We start from the raw sequence: 25,475 nt of genomic DNA on the forward strand, positions 1-25,475 counted from the left end.
CCCTGGACATCCATTATAAAAAGGTAATGATTGGGGACATGAAGGAAGGAGAGGGATGTCTGCAAAAATCTACCTTCCCTAATAATTGAGAATGCTAAGGGTAGGTGCTCTCAACTCACTTTGCCCACCCACCCTTACTCTGAAGGAGCAGGGACACCCACTTGTGTCAGTTCGGTAACATCTGCCTCACACTAAAGACAAATCAGCAGACAGGTGCACTTGACATTTAGCCATTTTTAATGTCCAAAAGCTCTGTACAAAAAAAAAAAAAAAATCATGAATGAATCCTCACAATACCCCTGTGAGGTATGTAGGTAAGTATTATTCTCCCATTTTTCAGATTGCGAAACTGAGGCAGAGAGGTAAAGTGACCGGCCAGTGGTCCCAGCAAAGCTTAAAGTCAGGACCAACCATAAGAACACAAAGGATTCCTCCCAGTTCAGCCCCGATCTCTGACTCCTCATCTAGACCTTGTCTGCAAAGAAATTAAAACTTTTTAATACATGCAAAAATAAAAATAACAACAATCTAGAAAGGTAGTGAACAGACGTACAGTAGTTCTGCAAAAGAATTCAGCCAAGAGGCTCAAACGTTTTCCAATACTGGGTAGATGTGAACAACTTCAGCATCTTCTCTCTTCAAATATCATGAGCAACGCCACATCCATTTTTCTGCAGATGTGCACAAACCTAACCAAAGAGAGGCTTCCCTGGCCCCCACAGGTCAGGCTGGGAGGACACTTCAGCAACACCAGTTCCCAGCAGGGAGAGATGCAAATCTGGCCCTTCTTTGCCACCTCTTCCGAGCAGCCTTCCCGCTGTGTGGACAGAGTTGATCTGGCAGCCTTTAGCTCAGCAGGGTCTGGCCCTTTCTGTTTCCACTGGAGGCAGCTCAAAGATCCTCGGCAACGATGGCCTGGAGTCCAGATGACTCCCTCCCGCCATCCTTAGCCCACTCCTGCACACTCCACTGATCACAAGGGCCGTCCCAGCACCCACCCTTGACCCAACACTCCTGGGGGCTCCTGCTGCAGCAGGTGGGGGCCCTGGGCCATCTTGGGCTGCCGGGGCTGGGAGGAGGTACAGAGGGACCCGCAGCTCAAGGCTTTGGCTTCCATGGCACCTGCCACCCAGGTTCCCAGGCAGATCAGGCAGGCCTCTTCCACTGTGCTCGTCTGCCTCTGGAAGCTCTTCCCTCCCCGAGAGGGAGTCCTTGATGTTTCCAGCTCCTTGGGAAACCTCTACCACCCTGCCAGCCCCAAGAGAAGGCAACAGGGGAAAGGAAGGAGAGGCAGAGGCCCCAGCCAGCCCCAACAGACCATGCAGGTGGTCCTACTTGTGGCCTCCCAGGTTGGAGATGGGGGCATGAGAAGCAAGAAAACTGGGGGAAGCTGCCTTTAAAGTAATAAATCCATCCAGAATGCTGCCCACCCCTCCCTCCCCACCTCAGGCAGCAGAGAGGGGAGAGACCTCAGGGTGAGCAGCAAGGACAGCAAGGGTAAGACACTGACACCGGCTGGGGTCTGCTCCAGGCCAGGGGCTGTCGGAACCGTTCTGAGAGGGGGGAGAAGAGAACAGAGCGGCAATTAGCTCTGTTTGGCAATTTGGGGAGTGAGCTCCTTGCAGGCTGAACGCGGGCCCGTCTGCGAGGTGCACACACCCTGGTGGGCCGTCCATGCGCCTGTGTGGTTTACAAGATATGACTGTGTGCTGTCTAAATGTCCTATCAAAAGTTCTTTCAAAAAGGTTCCCAATTCACCCCAGTCTCTCCAGGAACCAGCATCCCCCAGGGCCACTTCCAGTGAGGCCCACCCAGGACACCCCCAGCCTGCATGGGGCACTGTGGGAGGGGCAGGGAGGACACCCCTACAGGAAGTCCCCAGCAGCGGATGGCTCCGGGCTGTGGCTCTGCTCCTGCCACCGGTAGCGCAGCCTCGAGAAGGGCTGGTCCTGCAAGCTCTCCAGCTCGGGGAAGCCCAGCTGGTTGAGGATCTCATAGACTCCAGCCTTCGATGCCACCTGGGAGGAGAGCAGAGGCGGGGGCAGCATTTCAGTGGAGGGAGGGAGTCATTCGGTCACCCTGCCCCTTTGTCATGCCATCCTCCCCTTGCTGGGTTCTGAACACGGGGACAGCGACCCAGACACATCTGTGTTTTGAACTCTGTTAACACCTCTGAGCTTCAGTTTCCTCATAGCAGGGAAAAGCGTTGACCTCGCAGGCCTGTCTCAAGCAGGACACAGAAAGCACTTGGCAGACAGTAAGCTCAGCACACGGAGCAGCATGGAAGACCCGAGCAGATGCTCAGCAGCCCAGCTCGCACGGAGGGCTGCAGAAGGTGGCGGGGATGCAGGCAAACAAGAGCCCCTTGGCCCTGGGCTGCAGGCCACAGCCCCCAGGAGAATCGGCACGTGTCCCTGTGGCCCAGTGGCCCAGTCCCAGCACCAGACTCGAACCACCCAACAAACAGTCCCCCTCTCTCCCACCATCATGAAGAATGGGGAACTGCAGCCTCCGCTTGGAACAAAGGGACGGGTTCGTCCCTCTCTCTGGTTCTCCCAAGCAAAAAGTGTCCTCGTCCCCCCGCCTACCTCCACCCTACCCCAGGGGCTCACGGAGGAAGCTGAGCCCAGGCTGGCTCAAGAGTGTGGCCCCAACATGGCTTTGGCATGACCCCCATATCAGGTGTCCTGACTCAAACACCTGTCTACATGCATGACAGGTCATTTCAAGCACTTCCCCACCCTGATGTCACAAGGACCACCCCCCAGGCTTGTCTTCAGCAGCCCCCACTCCTGTCACTGGGCACTGCCATGGCCTCCCTGCCTCTGTTCCCTGGTAGCTCTGAAGCTACCTGCATACCTGCCAAGCCCCCACCCCACTTCTGTGCACACCTGGCTGGGTCACCGGCCTCCCACTGTCCACCACCCACCTCAAGGAAGCTAATTCCAGCCTTGAGTCAGGATTAGAACAGACAGGACCTGTGAGTGAGGTCAGGAGAGGCCAGCTTCCCGGCAGACGGGTAATTACAGGCCACCTGCCGAGGAGGGAAGGAGGCCTCTCTCCTGACCTGGAGATGCCAAGGCCACAGCTCTGACTCTAAAAGCAGCTGAGCAGAGGAAGAGCCAAGAGGCCAAGGAGAGGGACTGAGAAGGTCAGATGGTGAGGACGGTATCTTAGGCAAGTACATGGTGGAGCCAACCAGCCAGCTCTACTGGCGACCTCAAACAAGCTAGTACCTTCCCTATGCTGTCTCCTCGTCTGTGAAATGGGAGTAGCAGTCATGCTCGTTAAGGCATGCCTGCCTAGCACAGGCCTGGCAGATGGTGCCATGTGGACCTCATCAATCCCACCACAACCCTCTAGGCTGGTCCAATAGCATGAATGTGATTTCCTTCTTATTGTTGAGGACAGCAGGCTTGGAAGGGTTGACTAACTTGTCCAAGGTCTTAGCTGGAAGGAGACAGGGGCAGGAGGGCCACCACAGCCTTGCACTTGGCCCTCACAGGGCACAGGTGAGGGCTGAACATGGTAACAAGCATGAAGAGCCCAGGCTCCCAGAGCTGGCACCCAGGCAATGTTAGCTGCAGGGATGCACAGAGCAGGGTCACAGCCCAGCAGACTGCCCTGCCCTGTCCCCCCCACACCTGTCTCCTACTTCTCCTCCTCCTCCATTCATTCTTTCATTCATCCACTCATCAAACCATGATCAACTGCCCGCCAAGAGCATACTCTATGCTGGGAACCCAAAGCCTAATGAGACAAAATCTCAGCCAGATGGAAGCTTCCTTAGAAAGGGAGATGAGAACTCCTCCCACTCTTCCTGCAGGCAACGCACAGGGACCAGGTGGGGATGGCCCAGCCCCACTGTGTGAGCCCGTCACCCCACAGGCCCCCCGGCCTCAGCGCCCCCACGTCTCACCTCCCGCATCCAGGTGCTGAAGGGCCTCTGCCAGGAGCCGGCCTTCTCCAGGTGGAGGTAAGCGTTGAAGAGAATCAGGTAGACGTAGCGCTCCAAGTACTGCAAGCTCCGCAGCTGCAGCCTCCGCACGTCCTGCTCCTCTTTGGCTGCCTTTGCCTGGAAGACAGGCAGGGCCGGGTCAGCATGGGGGTTTGCTGCCCCGACACACGAACATGCACACCCTAGCTGAGCAGCAGGCCAGGGTGATTCAGATGGCAAAGCCAAGGTTACAGGAGAGACCAGCAGACCACACTGGTGAGAGCCTGGGAGTGAGAGACGTGGCAGGTCACCCAGCCTCCCTGGACCTCCATCTCCTCACTGTGAAATTGTAACCACTGTCCTGTTCTGAGGACAACCAGAGGAGGATGAGCTATTCACAGAAAAGCTCTGTGCAGACACCCTCCATGATGCCCAAGGTGTGGAGAGGCCCTTCCGGGTGGCAGGACCAGATGCCCAGCTCTAACCACTAGGGAGGACCATCATTGCTAACTCCCGTCAGCTCCGAGAGGGGACATATCCTTCCCCAGCCTCCAATCCTCACAGGACTAGAGGTAAGATGCTGGCTCCTCTCTCTCGCTGGCCCCTCAGGGAGGCGAGCTGACGGCAAGGCTGGGCTCTCGGGGCTCTGACTTCCGGAGGCAGCATTGACCTGCTCCCTCCTCCTCTGCCTGGGCTCCCCAGGTGGGTGGGTTCATCTCAGACCGGGGAGGGGAGAAACCCCATTTTGGCCTCTGGGCTCAACTGGTCCCTAACTGACTTCTTTGCCTGTTTCTCAGATGGCTCGGGGTCAGAGGTGGAAGGGATGACCCCAGCCCTCACCCTCTCCAAGGCCGGGGACAGATAATGAGTGAGAGAGGCCACTGGCCAAGGCACAGCCAGAGATGAAGCAGCCCAGGGAAGGGACAGAGCTCAGGTGCGTGGCGGGGATGCTGTGGGGTATGTGTCTTTAGCAGTACCCTGCGCACCTTCTGTGGGAGAATGGCACCAGGCCATGTGCTGGGGAGAGGCGGACAGCAAAGCAATTAAAAGCAAGTTTCCCAGAGCGCACGGGAGTGCAGCCAGGCCATGAAGACTGTGGACATGGGCAGAGAGAATATGCTCCAGATGGGGCAGCACAGGGTGAGGACGGTGCCCAGCGTGTGGAGACCACGAAGGGGCTGGCCTGCTAGGAGCATGCTGCTGAGGGATGAGAAAGGGAACTGGGTGGGACCCAATTAAGCAAGCCACCTGTGCCACCCAGCACATGTATCCTCCAGGTCAGCAGTTCTCACTGTCCACGAGAACCACCAGGAGCTTTGAAACACAGATGCCTGGGCTGCACCCCAGACCAAGCAAATGAGAATCTCAGAGGGGTGGGGCCTGGGTATCAGGAATATTAAAAGCTCCATGGCCAGGATTGAGCACAATGGCTTTAGCACCGGGGAGCTATTGAAGGTTTGGGGTGGGAGTTATCTGTTAACAGAAGACTTGTGGGAGATTCATGCTCAGGAGGAAGGGGACTTAAAGAGGGTCCTTTCAAGGTTCTCCTCAGTGTGGGGGGGATCAGGGGGCCAGGCTGGGAGACAAGGCCCAGGACAGAAGCAGCCAGGCTCTCCTCCTGCAGGGCACTCTGCCACCATGCCCGACTCTGTTCCTCTAACCCACCACAGAAGAGCTGCCCACCCAGCCCCCGCCCCACGTCCCATGGAGAGGGAGCCTGGGAGAGTGGAGGCCACATCTCACCCTGCATCCATCCCCTTCTTGCCCCACCTCCAGGCCTCCACCTGGGCCCAAAAGGGTCATTCCTCAGGTGCCAGCAACACCCATGGGAGGGCACAGCAAGCCCCAGGCCTTGGGAGCCAGGAAGGGCTGGTCTCTCAACAGCTGGGCCACAGCTGGAGGAAGCCTTCCCACGCAGACACACAATGTTGGCTCCATGCGTCTCCTCGTCAGCCACTATGGGGAGGCTCTGGGGTGTGCCCCCCGCCCCGAACATGACAGAACCCACAGCCCAAGAATCAGAGCTGGCAGGGGCCTGCACAGAGCCTGTTCTCCCCACCCCCGACTCCTGCCTTGGGAGCCTCTGCTGTCTTGGCTCCCGGGGTCATGTGAGTGAAAGGTAAGTTGCAAAGCCCCATCCAGAAGGAGCTCTGGGGGCCTTGGAGATGGTGCACTAGGCCCAGGAGGGGCGAGGGGACCAGAGCCAGTGCTCTGACTCCCTGAGAGACACCGAGTCCCCCAAGCTGGGTTCTGATTCCTGTTCTGCTGTTTAAACTCTCAGCTCCCAAGTCTATGGAGGCAGGATTTCTCCATCAAGTAAGGGACAAGGAGGCACCTGTAAGGGCTGCAGGGAGCCATTCATTCACCAAACAGGGAGGAGCAGCTGCACCATGCTTGTCAGGAGCCACCTGCTGGGGACGTGAAGATGAATCAGGAGCACAGGCCCCGCCCTTTGGGAGGCTCACGGTCTGGGGGTGTCATGGAAGGTAACCGCCAAGCAAGCAGAGCAGGTGTACCACAGGGTCGAGGAAGGGCAAGCAACAGCTAGGGAGGGTGCAAGAGGGGCTGATACCTGCGGCGGGGGGAGGAAGAAGAGGCAGCACGGGGCCTGGGAGACACAGGGCACACAAAAAGCAGGAAGGGGATCCAAGAATGCGGTGTGTCCCCAGATAGAGGGGAGGAGCTTGGGGCAGCAGGGACAGGGTGATGGGGGAGGCCAGGGCCCAGAGGGGGTGTGGAAGCCAAGACTTGACCCTGCAGACAAAGAGGCAGTGAAGGCTTCTGCTGGGTCTGAGGTTGGGAATGGCCCCGTGGCTGCTGTAGGAGAATGACTGGTGTAGGTTGGGGGCAGGCTGCCTATTGCTCTAAGGATTAACTAAGCATGTGCTCAAAAAAACACATCAATTTTGCTTAGAAATCAGGGAGTAAACAAACAAACAAAAAAAAGATTTTACCTAAATACAAACTATGCCCAACACAATGTGACCCTGGCTGTCTCCAAGGAAAGATAGCTCATGCCACACTGCAGCTGGGCACTCACCACGCCAGCCCTTAGGCTGCTTCTATCCTTCCCCAATCTCCAGCCAAAGGCTTGGAGCCTACGTTTTCTTAGAAAGGAAGAAAGGAAATCACCCAGAGTTCCACTGAGCAAGAGCCATTTTAAACCATTTCAATTAAAGAGCTCCGAAGAAACATCCTGTGGCATGGAAAGCCCTCAGCTCTGGGCTTGGCCACGGACACAGCCACACCAGTGCTATCTTCTCCAGGCTCCACTCCCATGGGGACAGAGACCCGCCTATTCCCAGAGACACCGGCAAGGATTAGGTCTGAGGAATATTCTCTGGGGTGGAGAGGTGGAGTGATTCTTTCTAAGCCCTACTGGCAAGGGTAGAATTATCTCCAAATTCAGACCACTGTGTAAAGGTGACGCCTGGCACCCCCGCAGAAGGTTCCCTGGGCACATCCTGCCCAGTCGCAGGTCTGTGATTTGAGACAATGACCCACCTTCCTCTCAAGGCCTTGGTCTCCTTAAACCATCCCATGTTAGCACTGTCTGGGGAGGAAGATGGGCCGGCCACCTCCTGTCGATAAAAATAGAGGGGCTGGTTCTAAGTGGCCTGACAGGCCAGGCTGTCATTAGCTGTGGTGGAGCCAGACAAAGCTTCCTCATTCATTGGGACTGAGCCCTTAAATAGAAAGGGGCCAGAAGAGGTGGCCAGGGCTCTGGGCCCTTCAGGCCTCTGAAACCTCCAGTCTGCCTGTCATGAATGCAGGCCCAGCACTGCCAGCGGGGCTCTTGAAGCTCTGCTCTTTGCTGGGCCACCAGGAAGAAGTCCACTGAGGCAGGGCTGGGGAGCCTCCCCAGGCTGACTGCACAACAGGACATATGTGTGCCCAGGGTCCGCTGTATGCCACGTGCTGGGCTGGGCATGTCACACCCTGCTCTCATGATTAGATTCTAATACACTCTCCTAGCAAGCCCAGGAAGGAAGTGGGACATTATGTTTGCAGATGAGGCTCAGCAAGGTCAAGTAACTGCCCAAAGTCACAGAGTACCAAGCTGGGACATGAACTCCAATACCCAAGTTCTTCCTACCACCCTAGCCCAACCCCTGCCTGCCTCAGTCTTGCCTCTGTGCCTTTACCCAGTCTGTTCCTCCTGCCTGGAATGCCCTTCCCCTCCACCTGGCCTGGCCTTGCTCAGCTTGTCCCTCTAGGCCCAGGAAAAGCCCCCAGTCCCCAAAGCCTGCTGCGGGTACTCCAGCCCTCATGGCCCTGCCCTTCTTGGCCCCCTCTGCTCTCAGCCTGAACCTTTCAATTAAACATTGCATTGCATTCCAACTTGAAGGTTTCTAATTGCTTCACCAAGACGTCTGTCTCCCAAAACAACGATAAACCCAGGGGTGGGCACCAGACTACAACCAGGTTTACCCCTCCCCCTTCTCCCCACCACCCCGAGGGTCTTCCTTGGAGCTCGGTATGCAGCAGGCGCTCAGCTGGCCGATGAGCACTCACTCCCTAGGTCATCTTGTACTGTCTCACGCTCTCCAGTATCATCTAGAATCTAGATTCTGGACAGACGCAGGGGCCGCCCGCGTATGCACCTGCCGCTCAAGTGCTTCACACACTGATAGGTCGAGCATCCCAAACTCACAAAACATGTCCCAACAAACCTCCCAAGCTCTCCTCAAATCTGCTGTGCCCACAAGTTTGCCCACCTTAATGGCAGCTCTGTCTTTCCAGCTGCCCAGGCCACAACCTGAACCCGCTGCCTCATTCCCCCTTCTCGACCCCATGTCTAATCAACCAGGAAGCACCACGGGCTTCACTTTAAAACACTTCCAGAGCTGTCTGCTTCTCACCAACCTGGTGCAAGCCACGCTTGTCTCAGTGACAGTCCATCTGGCCTCCCTTCTCCCTCCCCCTGCTGCCTATTCTCAACATGGCACTAGAGGAAAGTTAAAATGTGACGTCGGTGGTGCCTCTGTGCAAACCCCCACACTGGCTCTCCTGGTACTCAGAGTAGAATCCAAAGTCTGAGCAACCCCAGCCAAGACCCTACATTAGGTCTGCCTCCTGCCCCCATAACCTCTGACCTCCTCTCCTGCCCTTCCCACTCCCTCACTCTGCTGCTGCAACACACCAGGCTGCTCCCACCTCAAGGGCCTTTGCACCTGCCGTACGCTCTGCCTGGAATGCTTGTCCCCCAGATGTCAGCGTGACTCCCTCCCTCACCTCCTTCAGGTCTGTGTTCAAATGCCACTTTCTCATGGAGCCCCGCCTGGCCACCTGGTTAAAACTGCAACCTGTCCTACCTCCCCTCCCCATCTGCTCACCTGCCTCACTTCTCTCATAGATGCAGCATATCTGCCATACCATGACTCTCACTGCATGTCTCCCTCATGGGAGCGCAGCCTCCAGGGGGGCAGGGACTTTGGTCTTTTGTCTGTGCAGCACCTCCAGCACCTAGTGTATTGCCTGGCACTTAGGAGGTGTATAATAAGTGTCTGTCAATCGGTAGATGACTGCTGCTTGCACCTTGCATGCCCATCAGTCCCAGCCTCACAGAATGCCTGGGGTTACCTACGTCAACCCCTTTGCTTTCCAGAAAGGGAGGCTGAGGTCACAGAGGTGAACAGACCTGCCAGGATCACATGAGGACTGGAGGCAGAGCCCGAGCAGAAACCTAGGCCTCCTGTCCTCTCTTGCTAGGAACTGCCCACCAAGGAGGCCATGTAGTTAAAGGCCTGTCCACAGCTCAGGCTCAGGGGAAACACAGCACAACAAGATAAACAAGAAGAGTGAGTGAGGCCAGCACAGGGTCCGCACCAGTTCAAGCAGACAATACCCCCAGTGCTGGAGCCACCCTGCTGTCCCCTCCCTTACCCACTCAATGGGAAGAAACACAGCCTGGTGACCTCCGCCTCCAACTGAGCTGGGGTCTAGGCTGGGCAGGCAGTTGACAGCCCTCACAGATGGTCTCACTGAAGGGTGGGGTCCCAGAGCTCAGACCCCACCCTTCCTTTCTAGTGTAAAGCCACCCTCTCCTTGGCAGACACTGGCGCCCGAGCAGTGAGCTCCAGCTGCTTCGGTGCATTTCCACTGAGTCCCTACAAACTCAGTCCTCAGGCCTGCCTGGTGGTGGGGACTCCAGCACAAGACCCTTTCTGTACCTAAGCCCTGGAAGGGAGAAAGTGGCCCTCGGCCCATTTAGGGAACTAATTTTCCAAAGAGGTCATATTTTGTTCAGTACTTTCAAAGTGGGGAGGCACTAACCCTGTCACCGTGGGCCTCTCTGTGAACCATTCATCCAACATTATCCAAAAGCACCTCCAGGCCAGGCCCGGCGACTCAGTGCTGATAAGACATGGCCCAGTCCCTCCAGAAGCCCACTGTCTCTGTACATAACCCACTGAGACTGCCTGGTGTCCCAGCCACCCTGCCCTGTGCACCCTCCACACCCCACTCCCACCTCACACAGTACCCAGGCTGGTCCTCACCTCTACCCTTCAAGGCAGGCAGAGCAGGGATAACAACTAACTGCAGGTGACAGAGGGAAAAACAGAGACCCAGCAGGTCAAGGTGATTCTCCCAAGGCTGCACAGGGAGTTACCAGCAGAGCCAGGGTTAGAATCCGGGGTCTCCACCCACCAACCCAGGGCTCTTTTGGTTGCCGAAGAAGAGTGCTCTGTGGACAAAGAACCAAAAGCCATAATGCAGGTGGTGGCCAGGCTTTCCTGTTTATTCATACGATGATGTCTTCAACCTTCCATCCATCCACTCGCTACACAGACATTTGTGGAGCCCTTTCTTGCACCAGGCAGGGTTCTGGGAGTCAGCGTTTCAGAGTTGGACCCTCATAGCAGAAACAGGCACCTCTGGTAACACCCACCACCACACGATGACAGCAGCCAGCCCAGAGGCCAGCCCCCCCGATGGGGATTACACCTGGGGGTGGAGGGGTGGAGGTGAGATTTAAACCCCTCCGAACAGTGGATGTTTGTTGTGGAATAAAGCAGGAAAGTCGCCCCCGAGGGCGGAAATGGCTCCGGTGCAGCCTACAGTGGGAAGGAAGGGAAACAAGAAAGTTCTCGGCTGCTAGGAACATGTGTCCTGTACTCCCGCACACCCATGCAAGAGCACTCCTGTGCGAGCACCCGCACACTCATGCATGCACACACACGTGTACACTCACTCTCTCTCTCTCATACACACACTCCATTCTGGCAGCCGTGTGCCAACCCACTGGCTCGATTGTGGGCTGGGTGTGAATGGGCCTGGGGAAGCAGCCCTTTCCTTGGGTCATATTTTGTGTGACAGCTCACAGCGTTCCAGAGCTATGCTAATTGCACAGGCCCTGCCCTGAAGACACATCACCTATTAGAATGAGGTCTCTGGGGAATGACTTTGGCCAAGCCACGGTCTTAGAGAGGCTGAGAGAGCTTGCCCGTGCTCAGAGCCAGAGCTGTCTCACTTTATATTTTTCTCAAGAAATGACGTAAGTCCTAAGGGAACTGAGCTGATCTCTTTGACCTCTCAGCAGCTCCTCTGTCTCCAGGGTCCACCCCGCACCAGCCCAGGGAGTGCACACAGCAGCAGCTGGTGCCCTCCTTGCCAACCCTGTCTTTTTGCAGCACCACAAAATTGCCCTCTGGATGGTAGCCGCCACCGTGGAGGGAAAAGAATGCAGACCGTGGAGAAGGAGGCAGGTTCTGGTCCTGCCTCCAGCCAGTCACAAAACTTCATAGCCTTCAGTTTGTTCCTCAATAAAATGGGTCTAATAAAACCCAGTCTGATCTCTTCGCCAGCTGCTCTGAGAACCAAAGGAGGCAAAAGATAAATTCTTAGAAAACTCGAAAAACACTGCTCAAAGTTAAAGCATTACCGTCTTTATAAAAATAAATCTCAATTTGAAACCAAAGGACATTTTACTTCTCTCTGTGTGGCTATCTTGGCCGCAGCCTTTCTTCAAACTCTTTCTGCAGGGAAGACTAGAGACAGAGGGAGCTGTCTTAAATACAGAACACTAAGAATTAACGTTACCAGCCAACACCAAGGAAAAGTGCCGCTGGCATTAATGATTCTAGCAGGGCTACCTCTAGGAGCCCTGACCTTGGTTTCCGTCACAAATATTTTTCCCTTCCAAGTCCAGCCGGAAACAATGGTGTCGCCACTGTGGGCTGGCAGCATCTTGGATTCTCCTCAGCCTGGGGCCCAGCCTCTCGCATCTGTCCTAAGCTCATGCAGTGGCTCAGTTCAAAAGGTTTTCTTCATGTCTTTTTTCCATTTGAGGCAGTTCTTAAAATTTCCCGAGCATCCTGACCCCGTCACACACATGGGGTGACCAGGCCCTGACCCAACCTTGCCAATGCTCTGGAGAATGAAGGACGCATCACTGTGGGCTGCACTCCCAAGGCCTGGCAGCTGGAGATGGGCCTCGGCAGGGACTGTGACACCAGAAAAGGTCTGTCCCATGGAAACTGTGTGCACAAGCTTAGTCCCACCACCTCCGAGCTGTACCCAGGACCCCTGTCTGGGATGTGTTCTTGTCCTCTGGACTTCTCTCTCCTGCTCAGGCTGGGAATAGCTCAAGGGCAAGGACATGGCTTCCAGTTCTTAAAGCCCCACAACGAGGCTTGAAGTGGGCAGAGAGGTGAGCCAGTGCCCCCTCCTTCTTGAAAGGCAGTTGAGGCCTGGTGGAGAGGCCCCACCTGGGGCTTGGGGTGTGGCGTCTCGCCTTTATCCTGCCACTGCCAGCTGTGTGTTCTTGGGCAAGCCCAGGAACCTCCTTTCTCAAATGCAGAAGCGGGAAAGCTCACCCTTCATCATACACAGTTGCAGAGCGAGGACTAAGCAGACTGTGTTTGTGAAAATGCACGTCAGCCTGGTGTGGGCACTTCTCAGGCTGGTTCTGAGCTGACTAAGGGGGTGTCAGCCCCCGGCCCTCAGCACCAGTCTCTAGACTCCAGCCTCCCCCCATGAGCCCCTCTTTCCTCCTCCCCGCACACCCCCACCCCAGTCACCCAGACCTTCCTCATAGGCTCTAATCCCATCCAAGTCCAGAGGAACATGAGGCCTCACCGAACCCAACATCTTTCCCCTCGTTTTTAGACAAGCATCTCCCAAACTGATCCATCCTATGAAGACAGGGAAACCAAGGGAAAAGCAAGCGTGGGACCTGCCCTTCTATCCCCACTACCCTCAGGGGAGGCTCCCTTTCTGGAAGTCCTGCAGTTAATTAATGCAGAAGGAATAAGGGATCAACAGATCACCATTCTGCAAATCCCAAATAAAATAAAGAATCCAGACGACGAGCACAGTTGGGTGCCAGTCACAGCAAGAGAGACGGGGAGCTTCCAGGGCCAATGGCAACACACGGCACCACCTGCAACTGCTCCAGCCAAAAATGGAGCCAAAGTCTCATCAAGCCTCTGCCTCTGACAGTGTGCAGGAATCCCAAATGCAATTAGCAAAATCAGCTTTGGAAAGCCCAGGAAGGCAAGCAGGTTACCCAACAAACATATTTCAGGGGAAAAAGGAGAACTGTTTGAGACTGAGAGAAACTTGAGGGCCATAGCCACCAAATCTGACAGGGGCATGTTGTTTGGGTCCTGATCCAGCTGCAAAAGGACTTTATGAGCCTGGTGAGAAAATCAAAACACTGACTAGATATCTGATGATAAGAAATGACTGTTCATTGTTTCAGGTGTGATAATGGCGTCATGATTACTTTTTTTAAAAGATCCTCCTTCAGAGGTATGTGCTGAAATATTTACAGAGGAAATAATAGAAGAACTGGGACTTGCTTTAAAATAACCCAGTGTGGAGGTTGAAGGGGCCTTAGATAAAATAAGATTGACTGTGTTTGGTAAGTACAAAGCTGGGAGGTGGGCACACAAGGGCTCATGAAATTATTCTCTCTACTGTGAAATTTTCTGTCTGAAATTTTCCAAAATTATTTTTTTAAAAAATAAGCTTCAATCTTTCAACTCAGTTGTTAATTCCACTTCTACGAATCGGCCTGCAGAAATAATTCGCATGGCTGAAGGGCAGCATGCACTATGATGCAGACATTGCCACCCTCCCAGAGAACAGCAGGAAGCAACCTGCAGGGCCCCACACAGACAGGGACAGCCTGTGAACTTGGGGCACTGCCACTCAGCTGCATATCATATGGACTTTCAACATGATGATGTAAAGGCCCTTCAGCAAACATGATAAACCGCACATGAGCTGAAACTATTAATTTGCCTCTCCTTGCCTTATTAGCATACATGCCAAGCACAGCGTTATGCACTGGTCTCCCCTCAGTGTTAGCACAAGGGTGCTCAGCAGGCACATGCTGACCAAGCACACATTTAAATGCATGAATATCTTCCAGGTGAGCGAGTAGGACATCCTGCAGGCCACCGTGACCACACCTGTGAGAGAAGGCCCATGCGAGTCCACAAAGACCAGAAAGGAAAAAGCAAAAATGAAATCACGGCTGGGGTAGCGGGATCTGGGAGATTCTCTGCTTTCCCTGGACCATCTAAGATTTTGGTAATGCTCTGGTATTGTCTTTATAACAATAAACAAGCCACAGACGGCCTTATTCTTGCTGTGCAAGCTCATCGTACAGATTGAGATTTACACACGTGTGCACCCTCTTTTCTCATGCACAACAGAGAAGTGACCTCCAAATTCTTCCACTCTTCCCCACCGAGGGCCCTGGAATAGCTTTATTGCTGGAAAAAGCACAAACACCAAATTCCAGGAGCTGTGTTCTTAAATGCTTATTATTAAAATCTAAGTTGACTGCTGAAGCTGGGAGGGGGCCGGGAAAGAAAAATTCACTCTTTGGGAGCTCTGGGGGGTAAGGGGCAGGAAGCCAAGTAGCCACGTGCTGTTGAGAGTTTTAGAATCCCAAGGCTGTGGACTCTTTGGTAGAACACTTCAGATGGGCAGAATGAGGGCCAAACCCAGAATGTTCCCAGGCAAGTGGAACCACTGGGGGTGACAAATCCTGCCCAGGTCCTGGGCCCAGGTCTGTTTCCATCCAGAGGATCTGGGATCCAACCAGGCTGACGAGCGCCCCCTGCACACAGCACTCTGGCCCACTCTGAGCAGACAGCTGCAGACTCAAGGTCAGCTGGGGACTTCTGGTTTGAAAGCCGAGGGTGGGGGTTCAGACAAACAGCCAGATACATGGCTGTCAATTTCCAAAGGAGTCAGTCCACTGGAGGGAAGGAGTGGGAGAAGCAAGCCCCCCATAGCCCACCAGGGCAACATAAGGCCCTCGGGTCAAGGGTGATGTAGCGCTGGGAGGGACGTGGGGTTGAGCGTGGATCTCTGCCTCTTGTCTCCACTCTACCATCGACCAGCATAGGACCCTTGGCAACCCACTCTCCTGCTCCAGCCCCATGGCCTCAGCTGTAAACAGAGGGGTCAGATGCCCTGTGCCACTACAATCTGACAGTCTGCAGGGGCATTTCACACCTAGCTCAATCATCACACTCTGGCCCTACAGTGAAGCCTCAGACAAGCCCTGTGCATGCAAACCCCATGCACTTCCCACACGCTGCCCTGCAGGGAGGAGCGGCAGGCCAGCCTGGCAGAGGGGACACAGTAGTCAGAGAGGTAGAGGGCGCTCCAGCGGAACCCAGCTCCCTCCAACTCCCAGGGGGCCTGGCGCTAGGCTGTGTCAACCATAATAAAGTCCATTGCAATGTCCACTCAATCACATGCTTTCACAACATGGAGAAACTGAATTTTCATGTCAGAGACGTTAAACAGAAAATTTCCCCCTCCCATATACACACACACGCAGAGCTGGCCAGAGGCTCCTTCTAATCTGGAGGCAGCTGGGACAGCTCAGGTCACCCTGACCTCAGATGTGGGGAGACTTCAATGGAGTCATGCTGCCTTTCTGGCTAACGGAGACAGTGGCCTGGTCACCAAACACTGTGATTCCCAAGCCCAGGTTCATGACCAGTTTCACGGATCCACAAGAATTTGGGAATACAAGCATTTTCAAGGACTGTCCACAATCCCAAGATGACATCCATTCTACTTTTCTGGTACTAAACTATCCTTTCTTTTATGAAATGTAAGCCATATTAGATGATAGCTGGGTTTTTAAAATTTTGTTTCTTTCCTTCCTTTCTTTAAAATGGACACATTTAACAAAATTACACACTGGCCACCCTAGAAAGGTCCTTCCCCTTTTTTTTCATTGGTATGCGAAACCCCAACAGGTGAGATTAAGGGCCCGTTCGGTTCTTTCTTTGTTATCTAACAACGCTTCCAGGAGTCTGAGAGTGGATTACCTATAAGATCTCAGCTGCTTAAAAACCGCAGGACCAGAACTGCAAAATAGATTTCCTGTCCCTTATTTCAAGTGGTGGCACGTGAATTAAGTGACAGCCTCAACAACAGGGCCTCCAACTGCCCCAGCCCAAGCCCAGGTCTCCCTCCCACCCACAGGCCCAGGCAGTGAGTCAGAATAAACAGCCCCATGCATTGCAGTGAGACAGTCCCAGCAGCAGAAGGGCCAATGCTGGATCATGCTCCACAGACATAAGTGGACAGAGGCCAGGCCGGAGGAGGACACCAGCGCTTTGCTCCAGACAGCCCTGTCCAGCCCCCAGGGGAACTTCAGCCTGAGAAGACCCCAAACCTGGGGCTACAGAAACAAAGCCCTGGTTAGATCTTAAGGTCTGCTGCCCATGGTGGCTTTTCAGGGAGCTCTGGTCCCAAAGACCCCCAGCCCAAGGGGCCTGAAAAAAAATAAGCTATGAAATGCTCAAACTACGAACTCCTGGCCTGGTTCAAAAGTTAGTCACTTTATTCTTGCCGAGCCCCTAGCTGAGAGGTGGGAAGCTGACAACGTCCTGGGGGTGGACTGAGGACACCATGCCATGTGCCAGGCACACAGGACCACAGCCCATGGTGGGGCGGGGCCAGATGCAGGCTGTCTGGGCTGGACACCAGCACCCCTGTGGCTCTGCTCACCACTTCCCTGCTCTGACGGAAAGAGTTACAATCTATCTCCTCACTGACCCTCACACCATGGCCCGTTTAGAAGGTGCCATTTTATCCCATTTTACAGGCAAAGACCTCAGCAACTGATGCTCTCAGAACGAGACTTAGTCTCAGGGTGATAAAAAGGTTCTAAATTTGTTGTGATGGATGCACAACTCTATAAAAGTACTGAAACCATGGAAGTGTACCTTTAAATAAGTGAATTGTATGGTATGTAAATTGCATCTCAGTAATGCTGTTGTAACAGAGAGAGGGCAGGACACGAGGGCAGCAGATCTCACACCAGTGTCATCTGAGAGCTTGTTAGACAGCCAGACCCGGGGAATCAGAAGCTCTGGAGTGGGGCCCAGCAAGCTGCATTGTAACAAGTCCACCAGGGGATCCCAAAGCTCACTAAAGTTGGGGACCACTGCTTAGAATATGTGGTTCTCAACCTTGCCTGTACATTGGAATCACCTAGGGAACTTTAAAAATGAGATCTATGCACTGGCCCCACGGCAGACCAACTAAATCAGACTCTCTGGAATGGAGCTCAGAAGCGGGTATGTTTTAAAGCTCCCAGGTTAACCTCTTGTACAGGCAGAGCGAGAGCCCTGGATTGGAGGGCATCTCAGGGCCCCTCTGCTTTTCAGAGCTTTTAAGAATTTAACCCAAACTCAACTCACTGGGGCCACCTAGTGGCAATACTGGGGAATGACCTACCTCTTGCCTCTAGCCCCTCCAGAGGGCTCTGGGATGGGGCGCCAGGATCCTCGTCCTCCCACTGCAGAGGCCAGCACCACCCTGGCCTTTGGAATGGGGGTAGGTGGGGGGAGTGGGTGAGAGTCCTCAACTGGCTTTGCTTCTTCCCTCCTCATTAAAACACTCTACACCAGAGGGCAGCCAGAGCAACACCCTCTAAACATGCTCCAACCACACCACCCTTCCCTCCCGGCAGAGGCGAGCCAGCTTACCTATCCAGCCTCATCTCTGACAGCTTCTGACGAACTGTGCAGGCACCAAACCACCTTCATTGCCTCTAAACTCACTCTGCATCTCTTAGCCTCTTGGCTTCTGCCTGTGCGTTCCCTCCTGCCTGAAGTGCCTTCCCTGGCTCTCGCTCTATTGGGATTGTATAAGGCCATCTCCATTGGACCTCTTCTCTCTTCCCACAGCTCCAGCCCTGAGATTCTCCCTGCTCCACCTTCTGTGTGCCTCATAATGGACACCCAGAGCTGCAGAGCTCAGAGCAAGGGAGGAGCCAGGATATAGAGAGGGGGGCCCTGACGGAGCCTGGACAATGTGGGATGGGAGGCCTATGGTGCTTTGAAGCAAGGCTATGCATTCCTTTTCAACTTCTTGGGCCTCCAGCTGCAGGGAGAGCTGGAAGCCTCAGTGTCCTCTGAAAGTGGGAGGAGCTCAGCCTCTAAGCTCACTGCTGCCACCTGGTGGCAGCATACAAGACCACTGTGAGTGGGACCCAATGGTAACTCAAAAGGAGCCTTAGGATACAATCTAACTGCTGGCTCAAGAACTCAAATCTTCTGAAGTTCAGCAAAATCCATCTTCTGGAAACTCCTTAAGCACCTTTCCCTCCCCACATCTGGCAGCCTCAATCTCTGCAAACTCTCCTCCCAGCTGACCTCCCATCTTGGATGCAGTCTGACCTCAGATGCCCTGCCCCACCTGCAGCCACACACACATCCTTTGCCCCACTTAGGATCTGATCCATGACACCAGCAAAGGCTGCTCAGTCATTTCACCACAGTGTGCTCAGCTTCAGGCTGGGCATGGGGCTGGCTTGGGGCGGGCCCCTTTTCTGCAGGGGCCACAGGCAGAGGCTGCCCTGAGAATCGCTGGCCAGCAGTGCAGAACATGAGGTTGGCATACTGCCCCCTCGGCATCATGGGGGATGTCACCACCACCCACCTGGCTCCCATGGCTTCCCCCTCCTCTGCCCCGGCAGCCAATCAAATTCACTGGGCCAGAGAAGGACAGAAGTTGGCAGGTCAGCATGCTCCACACAGAGACCAACCAGGGCGCAAACTCTAACACCCACGCTGGCCCATGGGTCACATGACTGGGCCGGAAGGGCCGAGTGTGACAGAGCGGGCAGCACTGGGGATCAGAGCAAACTTGAGAGCCCATTCTTTCTAGACCAGCTGAAAATCCAGATTTTTATATGAAATCTGAACTGTTACGGAAACCTTAATTTTGTAATTTAATGAGTTATTCAAAAACAATTTTTAACTGAACAGATCCAAAAAAGTCCACTTGGGGCCAGACCCAGTCCTGGGGCTGCACAGATATACACATGTCCTGGGTTGATAGGCAGGACTCGGCATAGCAGCATCAGCTGTTAAAAGACTGAATGGCTTCCCCGCCACTCCCCAAGACCCCAAAGGCCTCCACCCACTCACCACTCCTGCCCAGGACCCCTCATAACCCAGAAACTAGTTTCTGGGCCTCTCATAACCCAGAAACTAGCAGGTGCTAGCACCTGGCACCACAGGGGGCTTGGGTGTACGTTCTGATTAGCCACATCCTCGATTGGTCCCAGGGCGGCAGCAGGTGTTCAACACTGAATATCACCCCTGCACACATCCCACTGCACACTCCAGAAGCGGGTGAGAGTGGCTTGGGGCTGAGAATGTTTCCATTTCAGGGACTGCCTCACTTCCAGAAGGTGGGAAAGTGACAAGAGCTAATGAGGGGCCCATGTGACCTCTAGCCACTTCGAATCCTTGTCAGCTACAACCTGGGTTGGGTACATCAGGAAGGTTACCTGGGCCGGGGGCAGGGCTCACCTGGCGGTAGGTGCAGATGATGATTTCCCGCAGGTGGTAGTGCATGGGGGTCATGGTCTCACTGACTGTGTCCAGCGCCGCATCCACCTCCTGCTTCACGCGGTGCCCGTTGGGCAGCAGCTGCACCACCGTCATCACTACCTGGGGTCGGAGCAGGGGATGAGCAGATGGAAAGCCAACAGGGCGGGCAAGGGCCAGCTCCCAGCACCAGGCTCGCCCCACACCAAAGGGCCACACCGAGCCTCAGGCCCAGGCCCTGACCACAGAGCCCTGCCTGCTCCTCGGACCTTGGGCTGGAAGCAATGACAGGGGTTCCTGGACATCTCTCAGGCCAGGGCTCCCAGGTGATTTCATTTCTCTTTCATACTTGAGATTTTATTGGGTGAACTGTGCTCAGTACACAGTCATTTCAATTTGTACACAATTCTTAGTATAAGTATGAAAAATCTAAAAAGCCATGTATTGAGATTCTTTTTTAGTTATTCCGGTGACTTCCCAGCTTAAAATTTAGAGGCAAATTTTCCATAATAGGATATCAAGTACCAATACCTTCAAATGTGGGAGAGCTGCTACACCAGCCCTGCACAAGCCCCACGAGCCCACAATTTAACATCACATACACGGTGCACTCAAATGCTCGGTCTTTCACAGCACATCAACGAAGTCATTAGGAAAAGTGAACTACCTCGACCAAAGCTTACAGAGAGCGCACACAGTTCTGACAGGTCAAGTTCTGCAAGGTCAAGGGTGCTTTTCTTTAGGAAGCATATCTGCTAAACAATATGGAAGAGAAGTAAATTTAAATGTTCAAGACATATTACCTGCACGAGTGTGCCACTGCAAATGCTCTGTAATACAGGATATAAAAACGATCCCCCTACACCTATAAAATGTTAAGCTAACCCAAGGTGATTCTTTTTTTTAGCAGTAGAAACTTTGCTTCGAACGAAACTTTATCCAGCTCTGATCTATAAAACGGATAGCTGTCTCATAGTGGGGCTCATCGAGTGAAGAGGGGTGCAAGCCCAGGTGGGGGCCTTCCTGGCCCTCCTCCCAGCTCACAACGGCCCCCAGGCAATGCAAGGACACCCCGCTCTGGTGTACCCAGCATGGACACCACTCATGATATAAGCCCCCTTTTACCACTGGAAAAACTGAGGCCTGTTAAGGTCACTCTGTAGAGCACAGATCTTCCCCCCCAGCTCCTCCCAACCACGCCCCGCTGGGTCTCCCTCCAAATCTGTCTTCGCAGCGCCCTTCCATAGCCAGCACCTGATCCAGACCTCCATCACCTCTCACCTCCACTGCAGGAGCCCCCTGGCTTGTGTCTCCTTCTCCTCCCTGGTGGCCAGAGAAGTCTTATGAAAGAACAAAATTGAGCATATCCTGTTTGCAAAACTAACCAGGCTTCAATCTTTTCATGACTCCCTCGCACTCAGCGTAAAAACTGAAAGCTTACCCAGGTCTACAAGGGACTCCTGTGAAGACCAAGAATCCAACCAGTAAATAAACCCTGTACAGGGTCAGGTGGTTCCAACAGGAACAAGACCATTCAGTGGAGAAAGGACAGTCTCTTCAACAAACGGTGCTGGGAAAACTGAATATCCACATGCAAAAGAATGAAGTTGGACCCTTACCTTACACCACACACAAAAATTAATCCAAAAAAGATCAAAGACCTAAATGAAGAGCTAAAACTGTAAAAGTCTTAGAATAAAACATATTTATTTTCCTTTAGAGGAAGAGCTTCGTGACATTGGGTTTGGCAATGATTTCTTGGATATAACACCAAAAACACAGGCAACAAAGGAAAAAAATAGACAAATTGGACTTCATCAAAATTAAAAACTTTTCTACATCAAGGGACACTAACAGTAAAAAGGCAATCCACAGAATGGGAGAAATTATGTGCAAATCTAATATCTTATAAGGAATTAATATCCAGAACATATAAAGAACTCCTAAAACTCAACAACAAAAAAAATCCAATTCAAAAATGGGCAAAAAGCTTGAATAGACATTTCTCCAAAGAAGACATGCAAGTGGCCAATCAGCACATGAAAAGATGTTCGAGATCACTAACCACTAGGGAGATGCTAATCAAAACCACACCGAGGCTCTACTTCACACCCATCACCACGGCTACTATCGAAAAAACAGGAATCAAGTGTTGGTGAGGATGTGGAAAAACTGGAATCCTTGTGCATTGCTGGTGGGAACGTAAAATGGTGAATCTCCTGTGGAAAACAGTATGAAGGTTTCTCAAAAAAGCAAACAGAATCACCATTTGACCCAGCAATGCCACTCCTGGGTATACACCCAAAAGAACGGAAAGCAGGAACTCAAACAGATATTTGTACACCCATGTTTATAGCACCATATTCACAAGAGCCGAAAGGTGGAAGCCACCTAAGTGTCCACAGATGGATAAGTGAATAAACAAAAGTCTACAGTGGAATATTATCCACTCTTAAGAAGGAAGGAAATTCTGACACGTGCTACCACATGGACGAAGCTTGAGGACATTACACTAAGTGAAATAAGCCAGTCACAAAGACAAACACTCTACGATTGCACTGACATGAGGTACCTAGAGTGATCGAATCCACAGAGACAGGAAGTGGAACAGTGGCTACGTGGGGCCGGGGGAGGGGAGAAACAGGAGTGCCTGCCCGTTCAGTGGGCACAGAGTTTCTGCTGTTCAAGATGGAAGAGATGGATGGTGCTGAAGGCCACACCACAATGTGAATGTACTTAAAACCGTTGAACTGTACGCTTAAAAATGGTTAAAATGCCAAATTTTATGTTATGTACATTTCACCACAATAAAAAAAGAAAAAGAATCAGAGAATCGGCCAGAAGAAAAGAATCAGCTGGAAGAGCCTGGTGAGTCTGAGGACCTGCGTTGAGGTCAGGGTGGCAGGACTGCAGGGAGTGCAGCGCAGGGGCACACGGCCAGCTGGCCAGGTAGGCAGGAGCCGACTTTGACGCCGACCACCCCCTTCTGAGAAGACACTGCCACCTACTCTTAGGGTGTCTAAGGAGGTGACACGCGGCACGGCAGGTGCACAACACGTGGACGACAGGATCTTGAATGCTAGTGGCTGTCCATCCAGTGCCCTGAACTGAAACAGGGGACCATGCAGGACAGAGCCAGCGGGGGCCCTGCACCAAGGTCACCAACCACAGCTGGGTCCCAGTTCATCAACAGTACCCAGACAAGATGGTGGCCGGTGACCTCCCCCAGGGTACACAGCAGCCCAGCAGCAGGGCCAGGCAGGAGAAGGGTCCAGATCGCCCACCCAATGGCCATCTGCCAGGGCCCAGAGCCAAGATGTCCCCTGCCTTGGTTTGTTCATCTGTGACATGGGAAGAGGGAAGCACCGACATGATGAGGCGGAAGAGGTGACAGCACTGTGAAGAGCTCTGAGGACCCCCCAGACCTGACAGCAGGACCCATCCTCCACCCCAGGGTGCCTCCCAGGTACTCCCATGGGGTGTGCTCACCTGGAACTCGCCCTTAGTGAACTTGGCATCAGGCACGCTCACAAGCTCCTCCTCAACCACCTCGGGGAAGCCCTGAGGGAGGACAGCTGCTGGACAGGAGCACCTACCCAGGCCACGCCCTCCCCACGCCAGGAGCCCCTGGCCAGGGTTCTGCCCAGGACTGATGGGAGGGGGCTCTGGCGGCAAACCAGGAACTGTCTCTGTCCCCGCCACCCTCTTGCTGAGGCCAGAGTACGAGGGCCCAAGTGCCCACCACTGCCTAGGCAAGACCTTGTCCTCACACAGGAGGCCACACATACTCGGATGTGCCAGAAGGACAACACAGCCACCACCATCGCAGTCGTGGTCCGGCCCTGGCCACTGAGGCAGCTGAACACAAAGCCGGTGCCTGGGTCCCTGGCAAGGGCAGCCCGCAGGGCCTCCAGCAGCCGGTCAAAGTCCTGCACAGGGAGAACAAGGTCTGAGCCAGTGGGTACCTCTCGGCTGCACAGACTCCCAGTGTAGCCCTCTCCAAATGGCAGCCCCAGCAGCTGTCCTTATGCTAGGAACTATATCAGGCTCACAACCTTGCACACATAATGCAATGCCCTGGGGTATGCATTAGACCACATGTGTGTCAACAGCCACATCCCTTAGTACCGTCATAACCACCCTCACCCCAGGCACCCGGGACACAGCACCCACCGGAGGCCCAAGCTGCACCCTCCCCAACAGGCAGGGTATGCACGTGTGCATGCCACTCCTGTGTGCTGCGCCCCTGGAATGTGCATGGACCCCGCTGGCCCTGCACCCACTGAGCTGGACCCAGCCCAGGTCCCAGCACAGGGCAGGGGCCTGACCCTGGATGGTCACCAGGGGGCAGCAGACTGCAGGGAGTGAGACCCGCAGGGTAAGGTGAGGCCAGCAGGGGGCTCCAGTGGGAAATGCAAGCCCCAGTCACCACTGCCACAGCCAAGTTCCACACAGGAACACAGTGACCCACGGACAGTACATGACAGGTACCACACTGCACAGATGTACCCATGTACCTCTAACACAAAAACTACAAACACATCCACAAAGATCCACATGCAAAAACACTCTGAGTCACACACAAGCACTGCATAACATTCTCCTCCATAAACCCCACACACCACACAAGTCCCCTAAAAATGCGCTCTCCACACACATCTCCCAATACAGAAAAGACAGACACCACAATCTCCAGAAAAATGCATGCACCACACACACATACACACTCCCCCAACAAAGACACACGCATAATACAAACACCATGGATATGCCCACCCCCAATACACACCTATAGCATAATGCATGCACATACACCCCTACAACACGTAATACACACAGGTACGTACACACACACCTACACACACAAAGCCTGGAAGGGATGTGAATAAACCACCTGGGCTAAATCTGAAAACCTCATGAGAAGATCCTCTGGCCCCGCAGGGAAGTTGGGGTGGTTTCCTCCTCCCTGAGCCCAGGCCATAGGGGAGGCCGGGAAGGCCTTCTGTCCCACCACCTGCCTGGGCCTCTCACCTCCTCGCGGGGGGCACAGAAGTCTGGCACAGGGATGCGGTGGTAGGTGAGGCCGGGGCAGGCAGCGCGGTGCTGGCTGAAGACCTCCTGCATAGTGAGGCATGTCTGGAACCTGCGGGTCGGGGGGCCCTCTGCACCCGGGGCAGGCACACTCAGGTGAGCCTTCAGCTGGGCCTCCAGGGTCTGGGGAAGAGTGGACAGAGGGCACAGGCCACTGCAGCGGCCTCCAGGCCAGCCCTGACCCCAAGCCTCAGGGGTCATAACCACCCCCGGGGCCAGGAAGGTGGCCAGAGCACTGGAGCGGGAATCCCATATCAGCCACTCCGAAACTGCCCCCTTGGGGCCTCAGTTTCTCCATCTGTACAGCAGGAGCCTGGGGCCTTTTGAAGAACCGCCAGGCAGGGGTGTGCAGAGGGCAGGAGACCTCACCTCCAGCTGGTCGGGGGCCGTGGGGGGCCCAGGCAAATGTAGGCTGTGGGTGTGCCCGTCACACTCCAGCACTGCCTCCTCCCTCAGGTTGACCCACACGACCTGCCACAGCTTCCTCTTGGCGTCGGTCAGGTAGGCCAGGATGCTGCCCAGGGCCTGGGCGGTGGGAGGGCCATCAGTGAAAGGGCTCAAGCCTCCGCTCCCCTGCCCCGCACCACCCATGAGTGGACCCTTGGCCCCAAGGAGCGTCA

At 54.2% G+C, this 25,475-nt stretch overlaps 1 protein-coding gene across 5 annotated transcripts in view; it reads right to left on the reverse strand.

Annotated features, from left to right (window-relative positions):
• Nucleotides 1-250: 250 nt before the first annotated feature.
• Nucleotides 251-25,475, reverse strand: part of PALD1 (phosphatase domain containing paladin 1) — a 68,993-nt gene continuing 43,768 nt past the window's right edge. For all 5 annotated transcript variants that reach the window (XM_063102962.1, XM_063102957.1, XM_063102961.1 and 2 more), the window contains 7 exons: nucleotides 25,225-25,380; nucleotides 24,796-24,978; nucleotides 23,553-23,693; nucleotides 23,254-23,325; nucleotides 19,747-19,887; nucleotides 3,920-4,075; nucleotides 251-2,018 (listed from right to left, as the gene is read on the reverse strand). In XM_063102962.1, coding sequence (XP_062959032.1) covers nucleotides 1,866-2,018; nucleotides 3,920-4,075; nucleotides 19,747-19,887; nucleotides 23,254-23,325; nucleotides 23,553-23,693; nucleotides 24,796-24,978; nucleotides 25,225-25,380 — 1,002 coding nt within the window. In that variant the 3' untranslated portion in view covers nucleotides 251-1,865. The remainder of the gene's footprint in view (nucleotides 2,019-3,919; nucleotides 4,076-19,746; nucleotides 19,888-23,253; nucleotides 23,326-23,552; nucleotides 23,694-24,795; nucleotides 24,979-25,224; nucleotides 25,381-25,475) is intronic.

Source organism: Cynocephalus volans, chromosome 7 (assembly GCF_027409185.1).
Source record: "Cynocephalus volans isolate mCynVol1 chromosome 7, mCynVol1.pri, whole genome shotgun sequence".
NCBI classification, from domain to species: Eukaryota; Metazoa; Chordata; class Mammalia; order Dermoptera; family Cynocephalidae; genus Cynocephalus; species Cynocephalus volans.